Source organism: Lathamus discolor, chromosome 14 (assembly GCF_037157495.1).
Source record: "Lathamus discolor isolate bLatDis1 chromosome 14, bLatDis1.hap1, whole genome shotgun sequence".
NCBI classification, from domain to species: domain Eukaryota; kingdom Metazoa; phylum Chordata; class Aves; order Psittaciformes; family Psittacidae; genus Lathamus; species Lathamus discolor.
The window spans coordinates 2,903,742-2,927,376 of record NC_088897.1 but is presented as its reverse complement, the minus strand read 5'-3'; the positions used below and the strand labels follow the sequence as shown (position 1 = coordinate 2,927,376).

Sequence of the window (23,635 nt, the reverse complement as noted above, 5' to 3'; positions counted from 1 at the left end):
ATGATACAAATACATAGAAATTGCATTAGACTTGCAAGACTTGAGTCAGGCATAAATATTATTTAAACAGAACTTTAATGAACAAGTTCAGCATAGTACTCAGCCACTATACCTTTTGATGTCATTCTAGAAAGACGGTATGTGATTTTATTACAGGAGGAAGACAGCTTGATTCATTTGCAATCTTCCAGTATCTTTCTCTAAGAACAAATGCAGCTGATTTGGGCTGTCGTTGGCGGGTAAATATTCCTTTTTTGTTCCCCAAAACACGTGTGGTCCCTGTAGAGAAGTTGTAAAATTAAGCACATATACATAAAATACTCTTTTGTCCCCTACTGTGAACTGTTACAGTGTATGTACTAAATCAGGTTAAATGGAAGAGATGTATGCGCTTTCTTGCACACTATCAGGTACAACAGGGAACCTAGCAGATGTAACTTGTGTTATCTTGGCAAGAGTTATGGTGTAACTGAGCAATGCAGCTGCAGTTTATTGTAGTTAAAACTGGTAAGTCGATGACAGTTAATTCAGGTGTGCCCGTTAACTTGATCAGTATTGTATTTACAGCAGATATCCTCCTGCCATTGGTTCCACCTTGAATTTGACAGTGAAAATGTTGAGTGCTGTTTGACTGTGCTGTCTTTAGTAGTGATTGTATCTGTTTTGCCTCTTTTTCATGGGAAACTAGAAAATACAACTGCAACATGTAGAAAGCCTGGAACTGCCTATGTGTATGTGAACTTGTCTGTGTTTTCTCTATCGTATTTGAAACAGCACTTTTCTAATTGTGCTCTGTGCTGATTGAGCTTTCTAATACCTACATTGGTGCTCTACAGGTTGTTATGAATGGTGTTTCTCTGCCTGAAATTAACACTGACTGTTCACCACCCTAACTCACTGCAGGTGGCATATGCATAACTAGTTCCTTCTTACTAGGTCTCCTTCTGAGCTGTAATTGTTTAATTTCTCTGTGTCTGCACTGTAATGCCCCATACTTTGTGAATGCACATTAATAGTGGGGCAGAGTGTCATAATAGACAGTGGTTTACCAGAATGGAATCTGGTCCTCTACTGCTTAAACCTCTACCAAGTTAATAATACATTATTTAAGGTGCTCTGTTACCAAGGGCAGTTGCAGATGAAATATGAAGCAAGTGAGACATGTCCGTAAGAGCTGACTGAAGTTCTGAATTGAGGATAGCCAAGAAATAGCAGTAATCTGGGTCTGCTCACAAGCTTCCTTTGCCTTCTGCCCTAGCATGTTGTCTCGTGTTTTGGGGAGCACCTCTGCAGAGGGAACACCTAGGAGCTTGAGATGTGGAGGGAGGATGCATTAAGTACAGGCAGGACCTTCCCTCTTGTCTTTGTCACAGAAACCAGCTTGATAAGCAGAGGGCCCTTTTGTCCTACCCTACAGCACAATATTGTCTGTGTGTCACAAACCATTTTAAGCTTGCATGGAGGCTGGAGAGTTGGTTAGAATATAAATATAAGCTTACCTTGATTGGTCATGAAGTCTGCAAAGTTCCAGATGAGCTCCCCAATCACATACTCTTTCCTCTTCTTGTCAAAAACTGAATGGTACTCCCTTAGCATCGCTTTCTGATACTCCTCACTGAACATCAGAGGTGGATCCTACAGCCAGGGAAAAGAGGTGGCCTTGAATGAAGTGACAGTTAATCTCAGCAAAAGCTCTGTATGTTTACTCCCTGTTTACCTGGGACCTGCTTCCTCAAGACAATCTTAACAACTGCTCTGGCTTTTCATTGCAGCTGCATTAACTGACAATTAGCAACTACTGAAATTGCAAGGGGAGGCACAGTACAAACATAATGCCAGGGATGCCTGGGGGGAAGTCATGGTTTTACTTGGTGCTTTGTGATAGGTGTAGGAGTGCCACCCCTTCCCTGTGGGACAGCCTCATGAAGTGAATATCCACTCTTCAGTGTCCTGTTTTCCAACTAAGCATTTTCTGTGAATGCTGAAGTGCAGATTTTGGTGCTCAGTGCTTTTAGTCAAAGTTCAAACTTTGCTCTAGGTAGAATCTAACCTTTGTTAGTAGCACAGCTCACTGATTTCAGTGGAGCAGGATTACAGTCCTCTCAAACACCTGTAAACTCTCAAAGATAAGTCAGGCTCAGTGGTACCCACCTCTTCTAATTAAACTTTGCTGCCCTTGTAGAAAAAAGCACTGCTCTTCCTATCTTTGAGCATCTATAACACTTACACTGTGAAGCCCAGGGACTGAGTCTGCTCCATATTCACTCTGGATAATAGGTTTTTGGTAGGTTTTATACCAGTTCTCAAACTGTGCTGTGAGTTGTAGTGGAATAACCTCCAGATGGCCTGGGTCATGATACCAGGAGAAGTAGCTATTTACACAAATTACATCCACGTAAGGAGCCTATAAAAAAGAAAAGGGTGAGGGTGTTTTATCACAGAGCTCAAAGTAGACAACCTTCACTTGAAAAGCTAAATCCTCCTTTTGGTTCTTTTAGTGGAATCCAGTTTTATTACATGCAGAATAAAGTCTTCCCCCTGTCACTCGGGCCTTGCCGACACAAAACCTTTCCCTGGAAAAAAGCAGTTATTAGATTTAATAATAGCAAACTAATTTGGCATTTTTCTCACAGACTTAGGAAGTCACAGCAAAGAGTTAGACAAGGTCAACCCATTTCATCCTCAGGTTTGTTAGAAGTTTTTGAGTTTCCAAGATGTCTCTGGCTTGCTGGTACCTTTAGATGTACTTCTTGAGTACTGGAATGTGATTATCAAGTTAGCGGTCAAATATTTTGACTAGCAACTAAATTTGTGCATCAATGGTGCAATACTAGAACTAAGCATTCTGCAAGTTATATGCCATTTCTACCACGTGGACAGTATGATAAAAAGGGCACAAAGCCCACTAAAGATAAAGTGATGTTGTATGTAACTTGTTCAATGTTCTCTTAACATGTTTTGTAATAAAAGCAAAAAAGTTCTAATATCACATCAGTGTATGAGATCTATTCTTTGCTTTTGTTTTCCTGTGTCCCTGAGCTATTCAGAACACTATCCTGGGGATGGGATGTCAGGAATCGGCATGTGTGTGCCTGATGCAGCAGCAATAGCCAAGAGCAGATCCCTGCTGGGCTCCTTCAGTACTAAGGGCCACCAGGTTTTATCCTAGTGTGGGGAGGAACAGATCTCTTGGAGTTACAGGAGGCCATGTCAGGATAGCCTGAAAGAAATACAAAGTGTAACCTGTAGCAGGGACGTGGTGGAATCACATCCCTACAGACTTGCCTGCTAGAAGTGTTAATTGTACAGTAGTGACATGTACTGTAAAGCCATCTTGGAACTATTAAAAATGACATAGGAATGACCCCGGAAACAAATTTCTGTGTTAAAGATCCTTGGTTCATGTTATGGCCAGCTTAAGGCATAGACATCCAAGAAAAGTGCCTTTTGGATATTTATACAGCTCTAAGACTTTTATAATGAAGCTGGAAGAGCTTATAGATTATTCGATGTTAATAGACATCTGCCAAAGAAGATCTAGAGCAGTTTAAAGCAGGAATTAAAGCAAAGCTGCCTTCCTTTAGACTTCCACAAGGCCTGTTAAGCATTTTAAAGAGGTTTAAGCTTTGGTCTAATTGCAAGTGAATGCAATCAATGGAACAGCAAAGCATGACAATGTTAATGGAATCCAGGGGTCTGATCCTGCACACTTCACTCAAGACAAAGAACTTTCTTACAGATTTCTTTTTCCCCAGCTGGACTACAACTACAGGATAAGGTGCTTTATACTAGAAACGAAAATGTAAGTTCTCATCTGACTCTCCCTATTAACTATCTCCAGTAAACTGGGGGAGGAAGGGGGGAAAGGAGAGTAATAGAAATGACAAGAGGAGGAAATTTAATGTGTCAATTAAAAACAAAAAAGGCTAGAAAATAAAGTGAACTTACACCATGATCAAGAGCGTAATGAGCTTCTGTCACATAGGTTACTGGTCTGGAGGGATCGAGAGCTTTAGTGTGAGCTATCACTGTCCTGTTTGCAAACAGTAAAGCAAGAGTTCAGCAGCAGCATGGAGAAGCACAGCCCCATTTCCCCAAGCTCTCTGTCCTTCCACCCTCACAGGCATTTGGAGCTGGGTCTGATTTAGCAGACATTGTTAATTCAATACCGGAGGATACTTAGTGATCATCTATCAAGTGCCTATAATGTAGCCCATTCTATAGGAGTATAAACATCACGTCACAAAGCCGGCTGCTATCCCAGCTGAAAAAGACCAGAGTGGAAGTGTACCAGGCACGGGCAGCTCAGGAGTTGGAGACGGGACAGTGAGTTGGAAGACAAAAACATAAGAAGGGTAATGGGAAGTTCCTCAACAGCTCTGCTCCTGCTAAAGCACAAGGCCACAGCAGACAGAGCAGTTACAGGCTGGCGGCCTTTGAGGAAACCCTGAATGAGGGAGGTAGAGGAATGGGGAGATGTCCATGAATGGGAGGGTCAAGCTCTGCTGCTGCCTTGATATTGCAGGAGGGTGGTGTGTCATTGTGAAGAATGAAACTTCATGGTTACTTCTTAAGGCTCTTAAAGCTACTAGGGACAGTCTGCTGTCCCATTAGAAAGGTAACTTGGCTAACCAAAGCTTAAAGCTCTTTAAAGGAGGGAGGAGGAGGGAAGAGCTGTAGAGACTCAAAGCAGTGGCTTTGAAGGGGGCATCACGATCCCCAGCAGAACAAATAACCAGCACTAACGGAAGAACCTTGTCTTTAGAATTAACGGCCAATTCTTTTACAGCTCTTCTGTAATCCTTGAAGAATTTAGCACTTGTCTTCCACAGGTAACAAGGAATATGCTGTTCCCAGCAGGTTTGCTTTAGCTCAAACCGAATGGACCCCTGTCAATTCTGCAGAGCCTTACGTTTTCCAAAGCAGCAGACTGAGACTGTGACGTCGTGCTGAGCGTCAGTTCGACACGTGAGCGGTTGCACTGTCACCTTGTGGGTACTGCTTCGGGGTTCCCTCTCTTTACTACTTCTCTGTGCCACCCCCAAGGAAGAAGATGGCCCATCTGCCCAGAGCCAAGCCTCACCTCTCTGTACAGGCACACGCACTTACTTAAAGTAATAAGCTGCTGGGGCCAGCTCCGACGCTGGCTCGTTGGCTACTGACCACATCACGACGGATGGCCTGTTCTTATCTCTGCGGATCAGCTCCTCCATCACAGTCAGATGATGCTGCAAGGACTTGTTCCCAAAGCTCTCACTGAAAGACAAAAGGAAGCAAGACCGGGTGAGGTGAGGGTGCAAAATCCATCCCTTCTGCCCTTCCCTGGGGAAACTCAAGCTCCTGGGATGTACAGCTGAGCCTTGATGCTGGATATGGCTTCTGCCCTATCTCCCCAAAGCCTGTTGCACGGTTCAGGGCCATGGTTTGGGCGCGTTAATCCCGATGACGTGATGGCCGCGCGGCAGAACGCCCTCCGCTTGCCCAACCGCACCAGGCGCACGCGGCACCCCGGGCTGATTGCTACACAGAGCAAAGTACTCCCATTACCGGGGCGACGGGCGCTGTGGCTCGGGCGGGGGGTGCTTTTGACAGCGCGCACAGCCGAGGGCAAGGGGCTCCTGGGCGCTCTCTTACGGCAGTTTAATGCCCACGGCCGGGCACTCGTCGATCACCACGATGCCGTAGGCATCGCACAGGTCCATGATCTCCTCGGCGTAGGGGTAGTGGCTGGTGCGGAAGGAGTTGGCCCCCAGCCAGCGCAGCAGGTTGAAGTCCTTCACAACCAGGGGCCAGTCCAGCCCTTTGCCACGGATCTGCGGGAGGGAGAGAGACATTGCAGCCCCTCCCGCTGCTCCTGCCCGCTGCCAGGGCGCCTCCAGCCCCGGGTGCCCTTTCTGGCCGACCCCATGCAGTGTCTGCGCCCGCCAGGGGCACCGCCGCTGCCGCCATGCCCGGCCCGCCCGCTCCTTCGCTCCCCGAGGCGGGCAGAGCGCTGCGGAGGGGAACGGAGCCTCCGGCGCGGCTGCGGCGCCCTCCCGAGGCCGGGCCGCGGCTGCCCCGGCCCCTCCGGCCGTGATCCCACCGCGGAGAACCGCGGCGTGCGGCTGGGAGCTCTGCCAGCCGCCCGCGGGAGCGGTGGCTCAGCTACGGCCGGAGCGGGGATGACCTGGCTGCAGGCCCTGAGGACGCGGCCCCAGTGGGCGGTGAGGGGAGGCGAGCGCGGCCGCCGCCGCCACAGCACGACGCGAAGTGCCCGTGGCGCGCGCTTACGTCTGCGTCTTCGTGCTTGTTCACGCCATGGAAGTAGAAGGGCCGGCCGTTGATGAGGAACTGCGTGCGGGTGACGTGCACGGTGCGGATGCCGACCGGGAGCGTGTACACGTCCTCCAGCATCGCCCCGTTCACCTGCGCCCGCATTTTCACCTGGAGGTCGAGGAGACAACACAAGTGCCGTGATGGGCTCCACAGGGATGCCCTGTCCTCCCTCCCCTTCACTACCAGGGCTCCCTTCACCTCCCATCCTTCCCCCAGCCTGCTCCTCACTGCTGCTTCAGCCACCTCTTGTGGTCCTCAGAGATGGAGCAAGGTTTGACTGAAGAGACAACAGAAATCCAAGCTGGGGAAGAGGAGGGATGAAGAATGAATCCTGGATGACCCTCCTGGAGCTTGGTCACTCCAAAACATTCGGTTTCTTTTCCCCGTACCCATCTGGGCCGTTTTGTCCCCCAAGGCACAGCAGCAGCACAGCTCTTCTGCCCTGACACCCTGACGCCAGGCAGTGACTGAAGTGTCATCTGCTCACAAGAGATACAGACCTGAGCCCCTGGAACCTCAACAGCAGCTCGTCTGCCCCAACTTCTGTATCTAAATGTCACTACTGAGCCTTGTGCTGTTGAAACCGAACTCTTGTCTTGCAGAGCAGGAAGAAAGCTCATTGCATGGCAAAGCACGGGTAAGAGGTCAGCAGCCTGCTCCTCAGACACTCAGCTTTCACAGCCTCCCCTCCTCTGTCTCAAACATTCCTGTTGCAATGAATGGACTGGGCCCTGAATGTGAAGGGCAAGTATCTCAGAGCGCACACATGCCCTTCTCACCAACAGACCTTTCAGTTCAGCATCCAGAAGCTGGCAGAGCTTGATTTGATTACTGCATAATCAGCACCGCCACTCTGGTTACATGAACAGCACCCGTGTGAGAAGATGGGCACAGAAGATGGGCCACGTGGCAGTTCTTGAACGCTATTAGGCAGTCAGAGTGAATGCACATGGAAAGGAGGAAACATCACGTTACCTCTAAGGAGTAGCGGTATCCAGGGGTCTCGTGCATTAGGTAAGGCCACCAAAGGTTTGGGTTGAGGACTTTTAGCTCTCCAGTTGGCCCATCGCCTGTAGCAACCACTTTCCCCTCTTGATCATATAAACTCAGGGATAAGGAATAGAGTGTGCTGCCAACAACAGACACCTGATACTGCACCATTGCTGGTTCAAAGGAAACAAAAGACAATCAGAAACTGCCATGAAAGGAAAAATACATGCAGCAAATGTTGGAGGGGTTTCACACAGAGCAGCGTTAGAAGAGGGAGGTGCAGAACAACAACAGAGTGGCCGGAACTGGCTGTAAAGTCTCAAGACTGTCTGTCTTGAGGTCCCCAGTGCAGCAAGATTTGTGTTATCACACAATTCTGTCAGTGATAATCCTGCTTTAATGGCAGGAAGACTGCCCCTACAGAGAAATTCCACTTCAAGAAACACCTGATCATCCTTTCACTTTACCAGCTGTCCCTTGCAAGTAATTCTTTTCTTACCACTTCTGAACTCCTTACCATATCCTTGCAGCTGCTGAGCTGCGCAATGGATGAGCTCAGGTTCAAGAGAAAGCCACTATGAAACAAACTGAATCAGACTTTTGCAGGGTATTCTGCCCCTGTCATCTCCATTTGGAGCCTCAGGTAGCTGCTGTAACTGTTTTGGACCTACCAACACTGTCTGATGAAGCAGTTGTCACAGTAATATCATCTATGTAGACAGAAGGAGTGGTGTAAAGCACAACTGGGCGATGGATTCCAGCGTAATTAAAGAAATCAAACCTGGTGTTCTGTATAAAATAGTTCTTGGGATACCTGAGTGAGGAAGACAGGAGAAATGGCTACATTATGTTTCATTACAGGAACTGAAGGCAGCCTACGGATGCTAGCAATGTAAATTGTCATGTAACAACAAATGCTAGCTGGTAAAATAGTCTTTACAGCAGGATGGATCTGTCTTTCAGTAGTGCTGCTGCTGCTGCTGCACTGAAGGGGGAATCCCAGTGAACAAATATCTAATGCACTGAACAGGTTTGGTCCTTCAGGATAGCTGGGGCTTGTATATTCCAGCTGAATTCAAGCTTCTCAAATCTGCCATTTATTCAACTTGGCAAATCACTTAATCTCAGTTCCTTGTGTATAAAACAGATGCAATAACTCAGTGCAGATTCCTCGTAACAGCAAAGCTTAAACACCTCCCTGCTCAACTAACGGATTTCGGCATAAATACAATCCCATGCTCTCCTAAGGTGCTTGGAAGGTCTTGTGAACCAGCAGCTGAATCAAGTCCCTTTCTCTCAGTCCCGGGATAAGCTCAGCAGTACAGTAAGTAACTCACCTTGTTGTGTCACTCATGTATAGAATTGACCCTGGAGGCAGAGTATGGGGGGTGAGAGTGTTGTTGAGCGCAACAGTGATGCGGCAGGGGATCCCTGGGCTGTCCTGGACGATGCTGCTTATATCTGCTTCGAAAGGGAGGTGGCCCCCTTCATGCTCCACCACTTGCACTCCATTGACCCACTGCAAGAGAAGACACCCTTGGGCCCGAGAAGCAGGTTATTGGGTTTTTGTGGCAAGCGTAGAAGGGCAAAGGGAGGGAGCTCAGCAAAGGGCAGTTGGGATTCCCAGTAACACTGAACCTTGTTCTGGGCTCTTACTCCTTGAGGGATCAGTTTAGCAGCCCTTTCTTTGCTGGCTACTAGGTCTCGGTCATGTACAAGCAAGGGTCACTGAGATGACAGTGGCAGATCCTGTAGCAAGGAAGTATTTTAGTTACTAGGCCTGATACTGGAGAATCAGAGAAAAGAGACCTGGAAACAGGGCCAAGTGCTCGGCTGGAGGAAAACAGGCAGGAGTTAAGATATAAAATCTAGGCAGAGGTGTAGCTGCTGAACAAGCCATGAGACAGATTTTAGTGCAGCACAATTCTGGAAACACAGGGACCATCTCCCATGCAACGTACCACAATGGAGTAGTAATGGGCACTGCCGAAGCGGAGCACCACCCTGGTGTTGAGGTCATCCTGAAGCCAGCGGAGAGGGAGCAGCACCTCTTTCTCATACCAAACCCAGCCAATGTAGTTCTCTAAGCTCGGGTCTTGAGTGATATCGTTGAAGCTGGCAGGCACTGGCATGTCAATCACAGGGCCAGTCTGGCAGGAATGGAACAGAAAGGGAGGAAACAGATCAGTTAAAGAACTTTTACTGTCTTGGGTGTCCAACCTGTACTGCTGGAGGTGTCTCCTTCCACTGACAGCTTTACAATCCCTGTGTCCAGTGGAAATACTTGGGAAAACCTGTTTAGAAACTGGTGTGCTCTGTCACAGGTCCTATACAAGTCCTCCTTAGTACCAGGCCCAGGTACCTGCTTGTTCCTACAGTAAGAAACTGCTCATATCCTTTCCCCTGATGATGTATAATGAGATGCTTTCATTAATGACTCTGGTATTGCAGAATCAGAGAAGAGAGGGGAAAAAAATGCTTAGGTCTCTGTTTCAGCTTGAGACTTGGCACGAGCAGTAGCTTCTCTTGCACAGCTCTAGGTGTTGGGTGAGCAAGGCTGGTGGTGTGGTGCCAGGTCACCGGTGTGGGGCGCTGCTTTTTGGGCTAAGAGTTGTTGTAGAAGGGTGACAAGAGACATGGATATTTTGGGTCAGATTCCCCATGGAAGGTTTGTGGAGGCTGTTTGGGATGAGTCCAGCCTTTCTCATTCCCTGAAAGCAAAATAGATTCCTTGGGATTACAATGGAGTGAATTCACTCACTTATACTTCATGTAAGGCTCACAGGCAGGCAGCGTTGGAATACATTTAACATCGAGGTAACTGGATGCTATTGTGACATAGAGCTGTTCATTTTTAGCACCTGCTGTGCTCATGATGTTGCACAGAAGAGTGCTGCTGCAGCAGCTTCCCCTTTCCTCAGGAAGCTCTTCCATGGAGAACGGAACAAGGAAGGTCTGGTTGCCCAGGGGTGAGCATCATGTGCGCGGCTGACTCAGCACTGAACCATACCAGTGCTGCAGAGAAACTCAGTGCCCTGATCAGCCATCAAATAATCCTAGCAGGAGAATCCTTGGATGGTGAAGTGGATTTTCCTGTATCTGTTACAGGAAATCCTTTGACTGGAATGGCCATAATGTGCATCTCCTTCAGGGGGAGTCTCTGCTGTCTCAGGCAGGTTGAATATACATGGCTAAGCCTCCCTCTGCGGGGGCACTGTAAAGGATCCCTCTCCTCTGGCTGCCTCATTTCACTGGGCTTCCAGCAGCACAGTGCCTTTCAGCTCCTCTCTTTCCACCACTGGGCAAAAAAAGCTGGCCAAAGGGCTAAAAGAGAAACGATGGGCATGTACATTTTACACAGAGACTACTTACTCCTTTTAGGTCATGGTGTTAATCCCATACCTGACTGCAATTACACTGGAATTGTTTATCAGCACTCGGGTACTTTGGAATAAAATCACTCGAGCGCCCTTTCCAGGCGGTTCTGTTTATCCGACGCTGTTGGTCACAGATAAACGTTGTGCAAGGCAGCGCCGAAGGTGGCTGTAGTCCATTCAAACGCTTTACGGCCTCCGAGCCGAAGCGGGGTAAGCAGAGGCGGTCGGTTCTTAGCAGGTCTCTTAAGAGAACCGTCCGCAGAGCCGTAAGGCGCAGGCACAGGGGCAGCCGCTCCGCAGGCCCGGCGGGGAGGGGAAGAGGAACCTGCGCTCGCGGCGGAGCAGCGCCCCTGCCGCGCGGATTGCCCCGGGGCAGCCCCCCCGCTCCCCGCGATACCTGCCGGAGCGGCTGCCGGTACCAGCGCTGTACGAAGCCGACGTCCCTGGTCGGCGAGAGGTCGGCGCGGAAGCTCCAGAGGCCGCCGAGCTCCTTCCGCTCGCGGGACGGGGTGTCCCGGGGGTACAACATGCCGCGGGGCAGCGCCGCCGCCCGCCGCGCCGCCAGCAGCAGCGGCAGCAGCAGCGGCAGCAGCAGCAGCAGGCGGCAGCCCCCCGCGAGCCCGGCTCCCGCACCGCCGCACGCCGCCGCCGCCGCCATCTCCGCCGTGGGCAGTGCCCGGCCGCGGGGCGGAACCAGCGCCTGCAAGCCCTGCCCCGGCGCGACGGGGCGGGCGGGTCTGCTGGGGAGCCCGAGCCGCCGGTCGGGGCTGCAGCCCGCGGCTGCCGAAGCGTGGCGTTGGGGAGCTTGCGGGCGTTGGGCTGCGGCCGGGCTCGCTGGGCTCCCGCGGCGGGGGATGGTTTTGTGTCTTTACTGGTGCGCTTGCCCGCTTTCCTCTGTTCTCGGAGTCGCTTTATTTTCCGAGTCGCTTTTCTTTATTCTCAGAGTCACTTGTTGAAGCGGGAGGGCAAGAAGTTGTTGGAAACGGCACAGAAGAGTGCTGATGACCGGATGGAACCGGGGGGACAGGCGGGAGGGTGATCGCTGCGTCAGGAAACCGCGTCAGGGCTCGGCTGCGAAGCACGGTAACACTTTCCTAACCGGACGACGACCCCCAGAACTTCATTGGGAGTAAAGAGAAAAGCATCATGGGGGCAAGGGAGGGAGGCAGCGGTATCAGACTGGTTTTAGTTTTGTAGGATATTTATTTGTAGCCTATGTCTGCTTTCTGGATGATAACATGTACCTCCATGCACAGTAAGCAGCTGTCGGTCATGCTGTGTTTGACTCAATTACAGAAGCACAAACGGCTTCGTTTATTGCAGATCAGTGAATGGTTTGGTGACACATAAGAGTATCAGAAAGGTGGATGGTCAAATGGGAGTACCAGTGATGATGAACTGTTCATTTAAGCAATAAATCGAGGTGTGATAATCTGCTAAAACCACCTCCTTTTTTCAAACAGCACTGCCCCCCAAGGAGCTGAACAGAGGCAGCTGGGAACAAAGGAAAGCTGAGTTGGCTGAGGCATGTGAAATGGAACAGTGGGGAGAAAGCTCGGTTTTAATTGTCATTGCTCTAAAACGATACTCACTTGGGTGGCTTCCTACATGGGAGGAAAGGAAAGAACCATGAGCTGAGAAGGAGGAGATAATCCCTCTTCCGAGTCTTGGTGTTGGCTGTTGCTGTCACCTTTCCACCTGAATTAAGTGTACATAATCGATTTCCCTGCGCAGCTAACTTAGCTGGAAGGTGAGACACGTGCTAAATCAGAGAGAGAAGCATCAGGAAGCAGGAGAGGACCTGGGAATGTCCTGGGAGTTCATACTGCAAGTAAGGCTGCTCCTGCTCTTAGTTCTGGTTTTACTTCTGCAAGGGCAAAAGGTGGTAAATGATCTCTGTCAGAGGCAACAGCAATGCAACGCCAGGGATTATTTACATTTCTTTTTAAGGCACTCTGCCCCACCTTAGCTTGAAGGCAAATCAGGGCATGTGGCTCATACAGGACAGAAGTACATGTAGTTCTGTGATGTGTTGGGATGACCTGTGGGTTGGCACAACCTGCCTAAGGCCATGCCAGCTGTAGTGCAAGGGGGTGAGGAGATTTTATTTTCCTGCCAGAAGGCAGGCAGGAGAACATAATCCTAGCAGGAGAGCAGCGACAGCTGGAGATGTGGTGTGTGTTACAGATGTTACACCAAGCATCCCTCTTTGTGGACACACACAGTCCTCCTGCAACACATGTGCTGACACTCCTGCTGCTCTCTGCCTACCAGAAGCCCAACTCAGTCATACTTCTAATAAGAAAGACACAAGACAGGAGTTTCAGTGAGCTACATACACCACAGTGTTTATTAACTCCAGGTTAGTGATATAGGCACAACGTTGCATCCACGGGATCTATCCCCACACTCTAAGCCTGGTCCTTCAGCCTCTTGAGCTGCTCCCTCAGGTGATCGATCTGGGCACTCACGCTGCTCTTGGCAGTGCCACCCATGGCCGTGTACTGCTCCACACTGTTGAAGAAGTTGAAGACCTGGGAGACATCGCTGCCAAACAGGGGGCTGGGAGGGCAAAGAGAAGAGTGTCAATGGAGAGCACTGGGTGCTGGTGCCTGGCTTCAGGTGCTCACTGCTGTGGAGATGGTGAAGGAGTGGACATGGAGCCTTTTTGGCAGGGGAAAGGCCTCCTGCAGCCCTGCTTCTGCACTTCTGGTGCCTGACAGTAGCTGCTGGTGGCAGACCAAAGATCAGCTCCGCAGGCAGAAGCCTGGAGCCAAAGTCTGCTGGAGGGCTGGTGCCTGCAGGTCAGGGCATGAGTTTCATTCATTCCCCCCAGTAGCTGCTGCCCGTGGTCTGCTGGAGCTGAGTGGTAGTGATGTTGTCCCCCTTTTCCCAGCAGGATTTTGGGGTGCTGTCTGCCCCAGGTGATTTGGGAAAGGGCACCCTGTTGAGGGAAGTCAAGGTAAAAAAGTGATACAAACCTGATGTTCTTTAGCTCATCAGGGTTGAGTTTATTGATGGGGATGCCTTTAGTCTCAGCAAGGTGGATGGCTTTTCCAGAGGCAATGTGGGCTTGTCTGAATGGCATCTGCAGTGAGAAGCAGAGGCCACAGTCAGTGACAAGGCAATGGGGGTGTTTCTCAAAGGACACAAAATAGATGTGTTCACTGTTTTGCTTGGCTTGTTTTCATCTAGTAAAATGCCATGTGAATCCAGGTTTGTTGACCCAGAATGATCATCGCCTCAGAACAGAAGACAAGGCCTCATCTCAGGCCTTTGCAGAGCAGTATTTTGCATCCAAAGGAATCGGAGTTCCAAGTTTCCCCCTGATACTTACCCCTTTACGGACCAAATAGAGAGCCAGGTCAGTAGACAGCATCTCAGGGCTCAGAGCCCTCTCCATGTTCTCCTTGTTGATCTGCAGAAAGGGAGAGAGCGAGGCATCATCACCTCTTCCTTTGGGATGTCAGTGGTCACAGTGAGGGGACTTTATCTGCAAGGAACTTTGCTCTAAAAGGACCCTCTGATTCCTTGAGCAGCTGACAGTGCTGGCCATAGTAAGCCATATGGGTGAGCTACTGAAGAGCCTTCATCTTAGGACCTATGTAGAGCTCATTGACCCATGTTATCTATGCGATGTGCACCCCAACCATGTTCAGTAGGGAGAGCCTGAAGCCTTACCTGGAGGGTAGAAATCACTCCAGTGGCCACCTGGAGCACAGCGTTCAGGGTGTCCACAACATCAAAGACAGCCTCCTTGTCCTCCTGCATTAGAACAGGGATGAAAACTGCTGTGAGTCAACCTGGTGCAGCCCATGAAGCCCAACGAAGAGCCTGAGCAGCCTGGCCAGCAGAGCAGGGGCTCAGCACAGGGGCTCCTCTATGGCCATGGTGCCAAGTGCATTGTGCTGAGCCTCAGCCCCTTCCTCACCCCCTACACACAAGCAGGGCCTGTGCAGGGACAGGGACTGGCCAAGAGCTCCAGAGTAGAAGAGATCTGTGTGCTTGAGAGGCTCTGTGAAAGCCAATGTGGTTTACCTGCAGATCCTTGTTGTAGGTGCTTGGAAGGCCTTTGAGAACCATGAGGATGGCAGCCAGCTGCAGAAAGAAGCAGGCAAGGTGGTTAGGTACAAGAGGAGAAGCACACTGTTGCAGGAGAGGTGAAGAGCCCAGACTGGGCACTTTTCTTTGAGCAGAGATGAGAAGGAGGAACATTCCTCAGGCCTGGGTGAGCAGTTTCCCCATCCCCTTCCCTCTGGAGCCCACTCACCCGTCCGAACACTCGTCCGGCTTTGCTGCGGATCAGTTCCAGGCTATCAGGGTTCTTCTTCTGAGGCATCAGGCTGCTGCCAGTGCTGGAAGAAAGGTGTGTGGAGTGTAACGGTGAGCAGGACCCCAGCCCATACAGACACAGGTCATGCTCGTACATCCTGGTACAGCCCTCCAAAAGCAACACATCTGTCCCTTTTTCTTTCTAGGCCTCAGTTCACTAAGCAGTGAACTGAGTGTGCCAACTTTCTCATGTTTCCCACAGCAAAGCCTTTGGTTTTGCAGTTCTGTCTGGAGCTAACATGCAGTTCCACCTCTCAAAGAGGCAGCAAAGAGGAGATTTGCCCCCAGGCCTCCCCACGGCTGCTATCAGCAGGTCAGCTCTCCTGTGACAACAGAGAGGGAGGGCTGTGCTGTGCTGCCCCAAGAGACAGGAAATCCATTAGGACTGCAAAGCCAGCCAGGCAGGGAAGGCTTTGGCAGGCAGTGCCAGCAGAGGAGGAAGTTGTCTGAGCCAGCAGTTGCTGGGGAGGAGCGAGTGCTGAACGCAGACTTGGTTGAGTTGCCAGAATCGGGAAGAAGTGTTCAGTACTGAGGGGTATTCACCCTGCGGCTGCCTTCCTGCCAGCCTTTTAATGCTGTCAGCCCGGGGCAGCAGGGAGTCCCCAGACACTGTCTTACTCTCTCAGGTGAGGATAGCTGAGGAGGAGAGGCTGAGGGAAGGGCTCTTTGTCCAGAGACCTACCTGTAAGCATCAGAGAGGGTCACAAAGCCAAACTCGCTGGTGCTGTAGATGATGAGATCTTCAGCCATCTTGCTCAGGTGGATCATCAGCAGGGTGGCAAAAGAGAGGAATTCCACTGCAGAGAAGGCAGGAAATCAGGACGTGAAAAAGGTGCTTGTTTGCCTGATAACCCAGGGAGCCCTGACTAGAGTTTAAATACTATCAAACAGGTTTTCTGTATAAGTACTTCCTAGTGGAGGATTTCAGTCCTTATGAAGGGAAGTAGACCGGAAAGGTCTACGGAGGCTGCTTCTAGAATGGTGTTGGGAAGATGTTATTGAGTTGTGCTTACCCACAAAGTCTCTCTCACTAATGGCATCCATGCTGTTCAGGCTGATGGAGGCAAAGTCCAGCTCTGTAAGGAAGGGGATGGATAAAGGAAGTCAAGCTTGATATGAATGGAGCTAGAATATAGCAGTTTGCCCCAGCATGCAGGTAACTGTGAGCCCTTGAGTAGTTTCAGGAACACAAGCATGCTTTGTTATTAGCCCAGGCAGGCAGTGTGCAGCAGAGCTGGTTCTGTTTATGGTCCTACCTCACAGGCACCTGCTGCCTCACTGCAGTAAAAAGTCTCGCTTACCAAGTCAACAGGAGCTGCCTCCCTCCTCTTTCACTGAGCGTCAGATAAAACTTCTTTATAATTAACACTCTCCATGTCCATGTTTAAGATATTGCAACTTCAGGACAATGTGTCAAAGGCTTCCCCACCTCCCAGGGATTATGAGCAGACCTGTGCCTCTCAGTCATATGGAGACGTTTACCATTACGTAGAAGCTCTCTGTCAATGTCCAGTGGATGACCAGCCAGAGCACCACTGCCAGGGGAGAAAGAAACAGAAGTCATGTATGACATCCTGCACACTCAAGCCAAAGCTGAGCTCTGGCTCCCAGGGATGACACCTCTCTCAAGATTTCCCTCTCTCAGTTCATTTTGGTTATCATACAGTGTGGCCTGAACCTTGGCAAACTCTGACCTCTGGAATGAGAGGAAGGCTTATTTGGTAAACGATTGTAGTTCCTAATTTCAGGAAGTGAGAAGAACAGTCTCTCTGTGGTGGCAGTCTTCTATTTGGCAAGAGAAGCAAGGATTGCAGCCTTGCAGATCTTTAGTGAACAGATTCTACAAACCCCAGTGGTTCAGGGATGCAAAGATCTGCCTCAGCCATTTCACAGAGCAAACTGAGACCCAAGGACTACACACGAAGTAAACTTTATACCTTCCCAAAGGCAAGACGTTCATCCTCCTCTTCACATCTCCCAGGCGCTCAGAGTCACGGGTCAGAGCAACAGCGTGGCTGGGAAAGGACACGAGAGGTGAAGCACCTGATGTCAGAAAGTGTCACACAGCCCAAGAGGTGAGAGTGGCCAAAGGATGGAGCATGCAGGAGTCAGCCTCCACTGTCCCCTCAGTGCTTGGATCAGAGCCACGTGGGGAGCTCCTGTTCCAGTTTGCAAGGTTATCTCTGGTTTATCGTCACCCCTGTCTGCCCCCTCAGAGGACAAGGCCCTTCCAGGCTCCAGCTGAGCATGGCCCCAAGGGTGGAGAAGGGTCCCTGCAGCCAAGTGTAAAGGTGGTTACCTGAGCAAGAACTGGCTCCATCTGATTGGCTGAGCTTTCTGCAGGTGGGTGTAGCCAGGCAAGATAACATCAATTTCTCTGCATGTGGAAGGAGAGAAAGAGGTGAGCGGCAGCTGTGAGGATGCCAGCAGTGGCAGGGACACTCCAGGCTCTCTGGCAAGGTCACAAAGAGAGCATCCCTAGCTTGTGCTGAAGCTGGTCTGTCTCCCTGTCGCCTGCTACCTAAGCACATGGGGTTTAGATTTCCCACTCTTCCAGAGTGGTGCATCTGCTGTAGGCCTCTCTGGAAAACTGCCTGATAAAGTAATCCCCCTGGCAGGCAAATCTTCCCCCGTGTACCACTGGCTTGGAGTGTGGTGGGTAAGAAGGAGTTAGACATGGAATTTACACAGCTGAGCTTTTCTCATATTTAGCAACCTGAAACATGTTCCCCACGCCTTCAGATGGATTTGGTCCTTCGAAAGTCTTGTCCGCACTTCCCACCTCAATTCCTTTGCCTGGATACACTGGGGGAGGAGGAAGGTCTTTGTGACATGAACTGTGGGGAAAGAGGGTCCTTTGCCTTTCCCTGTGCCACCACACACTGCCTGTCTGTCTGTAACTTCCTCTGCAGGAGACCCTGCTGCTGCCCTCACTGGGGCCAGTCAAAGAGCAAGCCTGGAAGTCTCCTGGTCCTGTCAAGGGAAACATCACGGATTTGGAAAGCACTTACATGGCAGCACGTTCCACCAGGGTCTTAATGAGCTGCAGGAGGTGACTGGAGATGACAGAGAGGGAATTCCTCATGAACAGCTTCAGGTCAGTCACAACCTGTGTGAGATTGGCCACAGTCAGACAAAGCAGAATGTGACACATGAAATATAAAATATTGTTCAGCAGAAATCCCTGGCAGAGTTATCCCCTCCTTCTCTGTGATGGGAAGGGATCACTGATTTGTGAAAAACACCGTATCTTGCTTTCCATAAACAAAACCAAAGCCCGTTCCTTTCAGTGGCTCCTCAGGCATTGCCAAGTTTGACTAAGAAAATCCCAAACCAAGTCAGTCTTCATTAGAAGGACTGATCCTGCAAGCTGCACCCAGCCCGTAACGTCACGGTTTCTATAGGCTTTCAAAGCAATGTCAGTGGAAGTTTGTGGGCTTTTACCACCAGGAAGCAATTCTGCAGTGCCCATTTTCCTACGCAGATGAGTCACTGCACTGTCACTAGCTTAAAGCCTTAGGGAGTCCATGCTGGAGAGTGTCAGATCATCTAAAGATGGCATAAAGAAATATGATTAAGGAACTGAGGTGGGGGAGGTATACAGAAGGAGGAAAAACAACCAGCTCTGTACATACCTGATCATTCCTGCTCCTTCCAGTGTGCAGCTTTCCAGCTATGTCTCCAATCAGCTCCTGAGGACAAGAAGAGGATTTCTATCAGTACCTCTGTACTCTAAGCAGGAGACTCCACGTGAGCAGACCTCATCCCTGCCTGGAAGGGATTCTAGAGGATCCTGTGAGTAGCCATGGGATCCCTTTGGGGAAGGGCACGTTTGGGTTCTGTGCTTGTACAGTGCCTCTTCCACAAAAGGGGTCTTGGAGCCACTTGATTGTGCAGCAGGGGTCTAGTGGAATTCCCCAGTGGAACAGAGGTACAAGCACTTCATGTCAGGCAGATCCAGCTCCAGAGGAGCAGGAGCAAGAGGTGGGAGGACCCAAACCTTTAGTCTGCGTTCGTTGGCAGTGTGGATATCCTCATCGGTGTGTTTCACCACAAAGGCTCCTTTAGACCATTCCTCAGAGATCTGCAAACATCAGCAGAAACACCAGTCAGCCTCTACAGTTACCGTGATGCTGTGCATGGGTGTCCTCAGGAAATACCAATCTCTGTCATCCCAGTGGATATCAAAGTGTGAAGTCTCATGTGAGCTCTGCATTCCTGTTCTTTCAGGCCAAGGCTGGCTGCTTGCTCTATCCCAATATTCTATACTGCACTTGGTGGGATTCCTCTCTCCCCATGATGATTCTGCAGTGTTATGTCTATAGGAGGATTTAAGCACTGCAGCAAAAAGTGAGCTCATTGTCCACCAGGATTTTCCTATACAAACATCGTATAGAGTCACCATTGTCCATGGTGGGTGAGCATGAACAATGGGATATTTTCTATGCAGGCTATGCATTGCCTGCTTCTGACTCGGGCAGCCAGGCTCAGCGGGATCCCAACTGCCAGCAGGAAAATAATATTCCTGATTCAGAGGGAAACAATTCCTGGTGCCTGCAGTGTGAAGAGGGGGCAGGTCACACTGAGCACACCTCACCGTGGCGCTGGGGCTGTCATGATGAGCATTGGCAATGTGCTCCTCAGGGCTTCAGGCTCTCACTGGGGGCTTCTCTGCTGGTTCACATCCCACTGTTGGGCTCTGGAGCCTTTAGTGGGATGCAGTTTGAGCATCCATCTCCTGCCCAGAATGTCTCCAAGAGACCTGAGTGCAGTACACATGGGCCCGTCATGTCTGTGACTTAGGGCAGCATTCCCTTTCAGGAAAGCACTTCAGCACATGCCTAGCTCCAAGGAATAGGACATGAAAACATTAAAAGATTCTCTTTAGAACAGCAGCTCAGGGATGCTACTAGGGATGCTGTCAGAGAAGGAGCCATTCATTCCAGCACATGAGGGAAATACATACCTTTTCCAGGCCACTCAGGATCTTCTCCATCTCACTTTTAGGTAGGATTCCAGTCTTCTCCAAGGCTTTGGCGTAAGCCATGCTCCCCTGGATATCAACTTCAGCCAGTCTCTGATCATAGCTGATGGAAGCATTGAGCATCTCCATGACTGGATCTGTGCTTCCACTGAATCTTCCTCCCCAAAGTTTATCTCCCTGAGACAAAGGAAGCAGCATATTAAAGAGGCCCAATAACTTCAGTGAAGGCTCTATGCACTATATAACATCCAGTGATCTGTTTATGCAGTACTGAGGCCATGCTCAGCTATGTCCTTGCAGGGTGGTAGCACTGAGCAGAAAAGCCCTGGACTTCAGCAATGGAGAACATGTCATTGTCACTAGTGTTCAGCTCCCAGGGTGTGAGGCCTGGCTCAGGAATCCTCTAAGACATTTTGTCTCTGCAGGGAGTCCTCGAAATTATTATCAGGGCAGATGGTGCAAGATCAGCATGGATTTCTCTTTTAAGGCAGCTGCAGGTCAACAACCCTTTTACAGCCTTTTAAAGGCTGAATAAAGGAAAGCACTCACTAGCAAATAGAGTGAAAGCCAGTGTCATCAAAGGTCTTTTTGTTCTGTTGAGCTAACAGGTATGTTTCTTTGATTGACAAAGAGCTGGAGGCCAGCACAAACCACAATATGAAGTGTTTGGGGTATCTCCAGAGTCCACTGCGCTTGCAAGCTTTGGCATACAATTAGCATAAAACTGCTTGAGGTCCAGACTCCAGAAAGGGAGTCAAGCATCAAGAATGTTCAGGAAAATAAATCAACAGGAAGGTTTTAAACAGCATAGAAATGAAAGTTGGTTTTCTACCCATAACCAGGATTCACAGAGTAACCTCACACACTTAAATGTGTCATCGACGTAACTACTGCGCTGGGTGACCAAAGACAGGTACATAATTCTATCTATGCATCGCAGCTGGTTGTGTGTAAGCTTTTTCACCAGTGAATCAGCAACTGAATGGATTCACCAGCTAAGAGACATATATGCCACTTTTTGCTTGCCTGGGTAGGACACCCCAAACTCTAGCAAACTTGCACTGAAATGGAATTTCACTTGTGCAGAGGCCTTCCAAATTATCCAAGGTTTCAAAAGCAACTCTCTAGTGCTAACAGGCACAAAAAAGAAACTGGAGTCATTTAAAGGAAGGGCCGAAATCCACTCATGATTACAGAGCAGGTCATAATTACTGATCTACCTGATTTTCCTTCAGACACCCCTGTCCAGTCTCTTCTCACACTGTAACTACCATGGACAGCAAGAAGCTGGTGGGACAGTTGCAAGCTGGTCTGTGTCAGGGCTTTATCAGTCAGACAAAGCACTGTTGAGTAACCTCAGAAACTTGATTCCTAGTGATTGTCTCCATGTTTCTGCTGATTCCTGCTGAAACAACGTGACTGAGAGGGCAGCAGGAGAGAGCCTTCGCAGGTAAGGTTGTAGGCATCTTGAAAGCAGGTTTGTCAGAAAGCTGAGGGAAGGCACAGGGGGAACCAGAACTGAGCAAGGAAAGCATTAGAGACCTCAGTGTGCACCTGGTGCCCACAGGAACATGGCACAGGGGGTGCTGAATTAAAGGCCAGTATCAGAGGCCAAGTGCTTCAGTAGGGAACAAGACTATTCAGATATAACTTCAGTATTACGGGTTTTCATCAAAGTGAGAAGTGGGTCAGCAGAAGCATTGCAACACAGACATTTGCAATCAGGAAATTAAAACTGAAAGATTAACTTTAGCTAGCTGTGGGACTCCGATTAGAGAGGTGGCCACTACAGTCCAAGAGTTGACAGACACTCATCTGCGACCCAGAGCAGAAGAGGCCAGGGCTGTAGTAGCCATTTGAAGGCAGAGAGTGTGACTCACGGAGATGACTGCTCACGTCTCACCTATCAAGGACAGAAACTGGAAACGCAGCTTTTGTAAAGAGAAACGTTTGCAGAACCTGCTGCGCGTACCTCCTGCCTCAACACAAGTCATCAGGAATGAACTGCACGGGTTATTAGTCCTTCCCTGGGAGAAGGAAGAACCTGCAGGCAATGGCAGGCTGCTCGGCCTGCGACTTACACTTTAACTCAGCTGAATTTGTGATTGCCAGAGCACTCCGAGACCACCCCTCCAGAGAAGCAAAGTTCACCCTCACCTCTCCAGCCATTGCGGACGATGTTCTGCTTGCTCCTGCAGCGATCCCGCAACTGGTGCGACCTGTGGGACAGCGCAGTGAGATGAGATGAAGGTCCCAGTCCTGATACTGGTCCCAGTCCTGATACTGGTCCCAGTCCTGATACTGGTCCCAGTCCTGATACTGGTGCCAGTGGCCGGTCCCGGCGCTGGGCCCCCTCACCTGCTCCGCAGCTCAGCCCCGGCCGCTCGCTATCCCCCGGCCCCGCAGCCCGCTTTTACCCGCCCGTGCGCGGGGCTGGCGGCTCGGCCCGCCCCCCGGGGCGGGGTGTCCCCGGGGCCGGCCCCGCTCCGGTCCCGCTCCGGTCCCCCCTCCCCTCGTACCACCCAGCGGCACGGGGCGGCTCGGCTTTGCTTGTGCCCCTGTGGCATTTTCCCCCCTGCGTGCGCTGCCGGAGGCCTCCGAGGGTTGCAGGAAGTGCATCCCACTTTTCTTGTCCCCTTTTGGGTTTCCTGGCCCTTATCCAGCCCTGTTGGCACAGGGCCGTAGGATAATTCAGGTAGGAAGGGACCAGTCCAGCTGTCTTTCCTATGTTCTTCCCTGTCCTGCTATTCATCCCCTTTCTGAGCTGAAGTCTAGGGCACAATGGGATTGCTCGATTGGGGCGTGCTGCATTCTGTAGCAGAGAGGGCATGGGCAGAGTGCCATGGCTACCATCAGGCTGCCTCTGGCTACCAGATCTGAATGAGCAAGTACCTTTTGCAGCTGCATTTCCAGTGTGTCACCTTCAGTATCAGTCCAGAACATGCTCAAAGTCTGTATGTGGATCCAAGTATTAATTCACTGCTTCTCAAACATTTCCACTTATATTTTTTGGGGAAGGGGGTATGACCCTGTTCCCTTTCAGACTTCCAGGCTTGTAGCAGCACAGAGCACCACACTGTCTACACTGGGGAAACCTCTTTAGACCATTTTATTGCCAGGTGCCTTCCTCTTCTGAGGTCCCTCATTTTTAATGCTTCTCTTGTGATGTTCCTCTATTAAGAATGTCTGAGTCCTTATTCTGAGCTTTAACAAGAGGTTGCTGAGGATTTGGAAAACCAGTAAGCACTAGAGTTACATCTAGAATGAGGCATGTACAGGGAGAGGCTTTACCTCGGGGTGTTTGTGATATGGGCTCAGGGCTGGCTATGTGGAACATATACAACCTGTTCAAAGACTGGCCTCCAGAGACCGCTTGTGACCCACAGAGCTAAGAAATGGAAGATGGGATCTCTGCGGCACTTGCAGAGTTGCCCTGTATCTATTTTGATAGTTGTGTTTTCACATTATTAACCCCATGTGTGTGTGCTACATGATAGCTTTGATTTCTAAATGTTACCTGTATTTAAACAGTTCCATGGTTAAATATACCAGTGAAAGCTCCACTTTCAGTTCGATTAGTTCCAGCCCTCTGGGTAATTTTTTCCATATATCTGTATGTGCACCTCTCTGTAATGTG

At 50.1% G+C, this 23,635-nt stretch overlaps 2 protein-coding genes across 2 annotated transcripts; both read right to left on the bottom strand.

Moving 5' to 3' along the window:
• Window positions 1-56: 56 nt before the first annotated feature.
• Window positions 57-11,355, bottom strand: GUSB (glucuronidase beta). Its single transcript, XM_065694333.1, has 12 exons — window positions 11,080-11,355; window positions 9,267-9,455; window positions 8,643-8,824; window positions 7,977-8,119; window positions 7,291-7,478; window positions 6,271-6,423; window positions 5,635-5,813; window positions 5,110-5,256; window positions 3,949-4,033; window positions 2,228-2,404; window positions 1,500-1,635; window positions 57-279 (listed from the first exon to the last, which is right to left on the bottom strand). Exons 1-12 carry the CDS (start codon window positions 11,338-11,340, stop codon window positions 122-124), a joined length of 1,998 nt encoding a protein of 665 aa, XP_065550405.1. The 5' UTR covers window positions 11,341-11,355; the 3' UTR covers window positions 57-121.
• Window positions 11,356-13,003: 1,648 nt separating this feature from the next.
• LOC136021790 (argininosuccinate lyase) lies at window positions 13,004-22,448 on the bottom strand. The gene is made up of 17 exons (XM_065694365.1): window positions 22,357-22,448; window positions 22,156-22,217; window positions 19,981-20,175; window positions 19,015-19,098; window positions 18,650-18,706; window positions 18,026-18,123; window positions 17,314-17,391; window positions 16,952-17,029; window positions 16,497-16,549; window positions 16,028-16,090; window positions 15,697-15,811; window positions 14,953-15,037; window positions 14,721-14,780; window positions 14,364-14,447; window positions 14,020-14,100; window positions 13,664-13,770; window positions 13,004-13,244 (listed from the first exon to the last, which is right to left on the bottom strand). The coding sequence occupies exons 2-17, from the start codon at window positions 22,165-22,167 to the stop codon at window positions 13,094-13,096; spliced, it is 1,401 nt and encodes a 466-aa protein (XP_065550437.1). The 5' UTR covers window positions 22,168-22,217; window positions 22,357-22,448; the 3' UTR covers window positions 13,004-13,093.
• Window positions 22,449-23,635: the final 1,187 nt, after the last annotated feature.

What these genes read in the sequence shown, in the direction of transcription:
- GUSB (XM_065694333.1), bottom strand. Translation starts at nt 11,340, where the DNA reads ATGGCGGCGGCGGCGGCGTGCGGCGGTGCGGGAGCCGGGCTCGCGGGG. An exon ending in GATACCGCTACTCCTTAGAG is followed by an intron (nt 6,424 to 7,290) that starts GTAACGTGATGT and finishes CTCGACCTCCAG; the next exon opens with GTGAAAATGCGGGCGCAGGT. An exon ending in CAGTCCCTGGGCTTCACAGT is followed by an intron (nt 1,636 to 2,227) that starts GTAAGTGTTATA and finishes CCCTGGCTGTAG; the next exon opens with GATCCACCTCTGATGTTCAG.
- LOC136021790 (XM_065694365.1), bottom strand. An exon ending in CCAACGAACGCAGACTAAAG is followed by an intron (nt 18,707 to 19,014) that starts GTTTGGGTCCTC and finishes TCTTGTCCTCAG; the next exon opens with GAGCTGATTGGAGACATAGC. An exon ending in TGGAGCCAGTTCTTGCTCAG is followed by an intron (nt 17,030 to 17,313) that starts GTAACCACCTTT and finishes GTCCTTTCCCAG; the next exon opens with CCACGCTGTTGCTCTGACCC.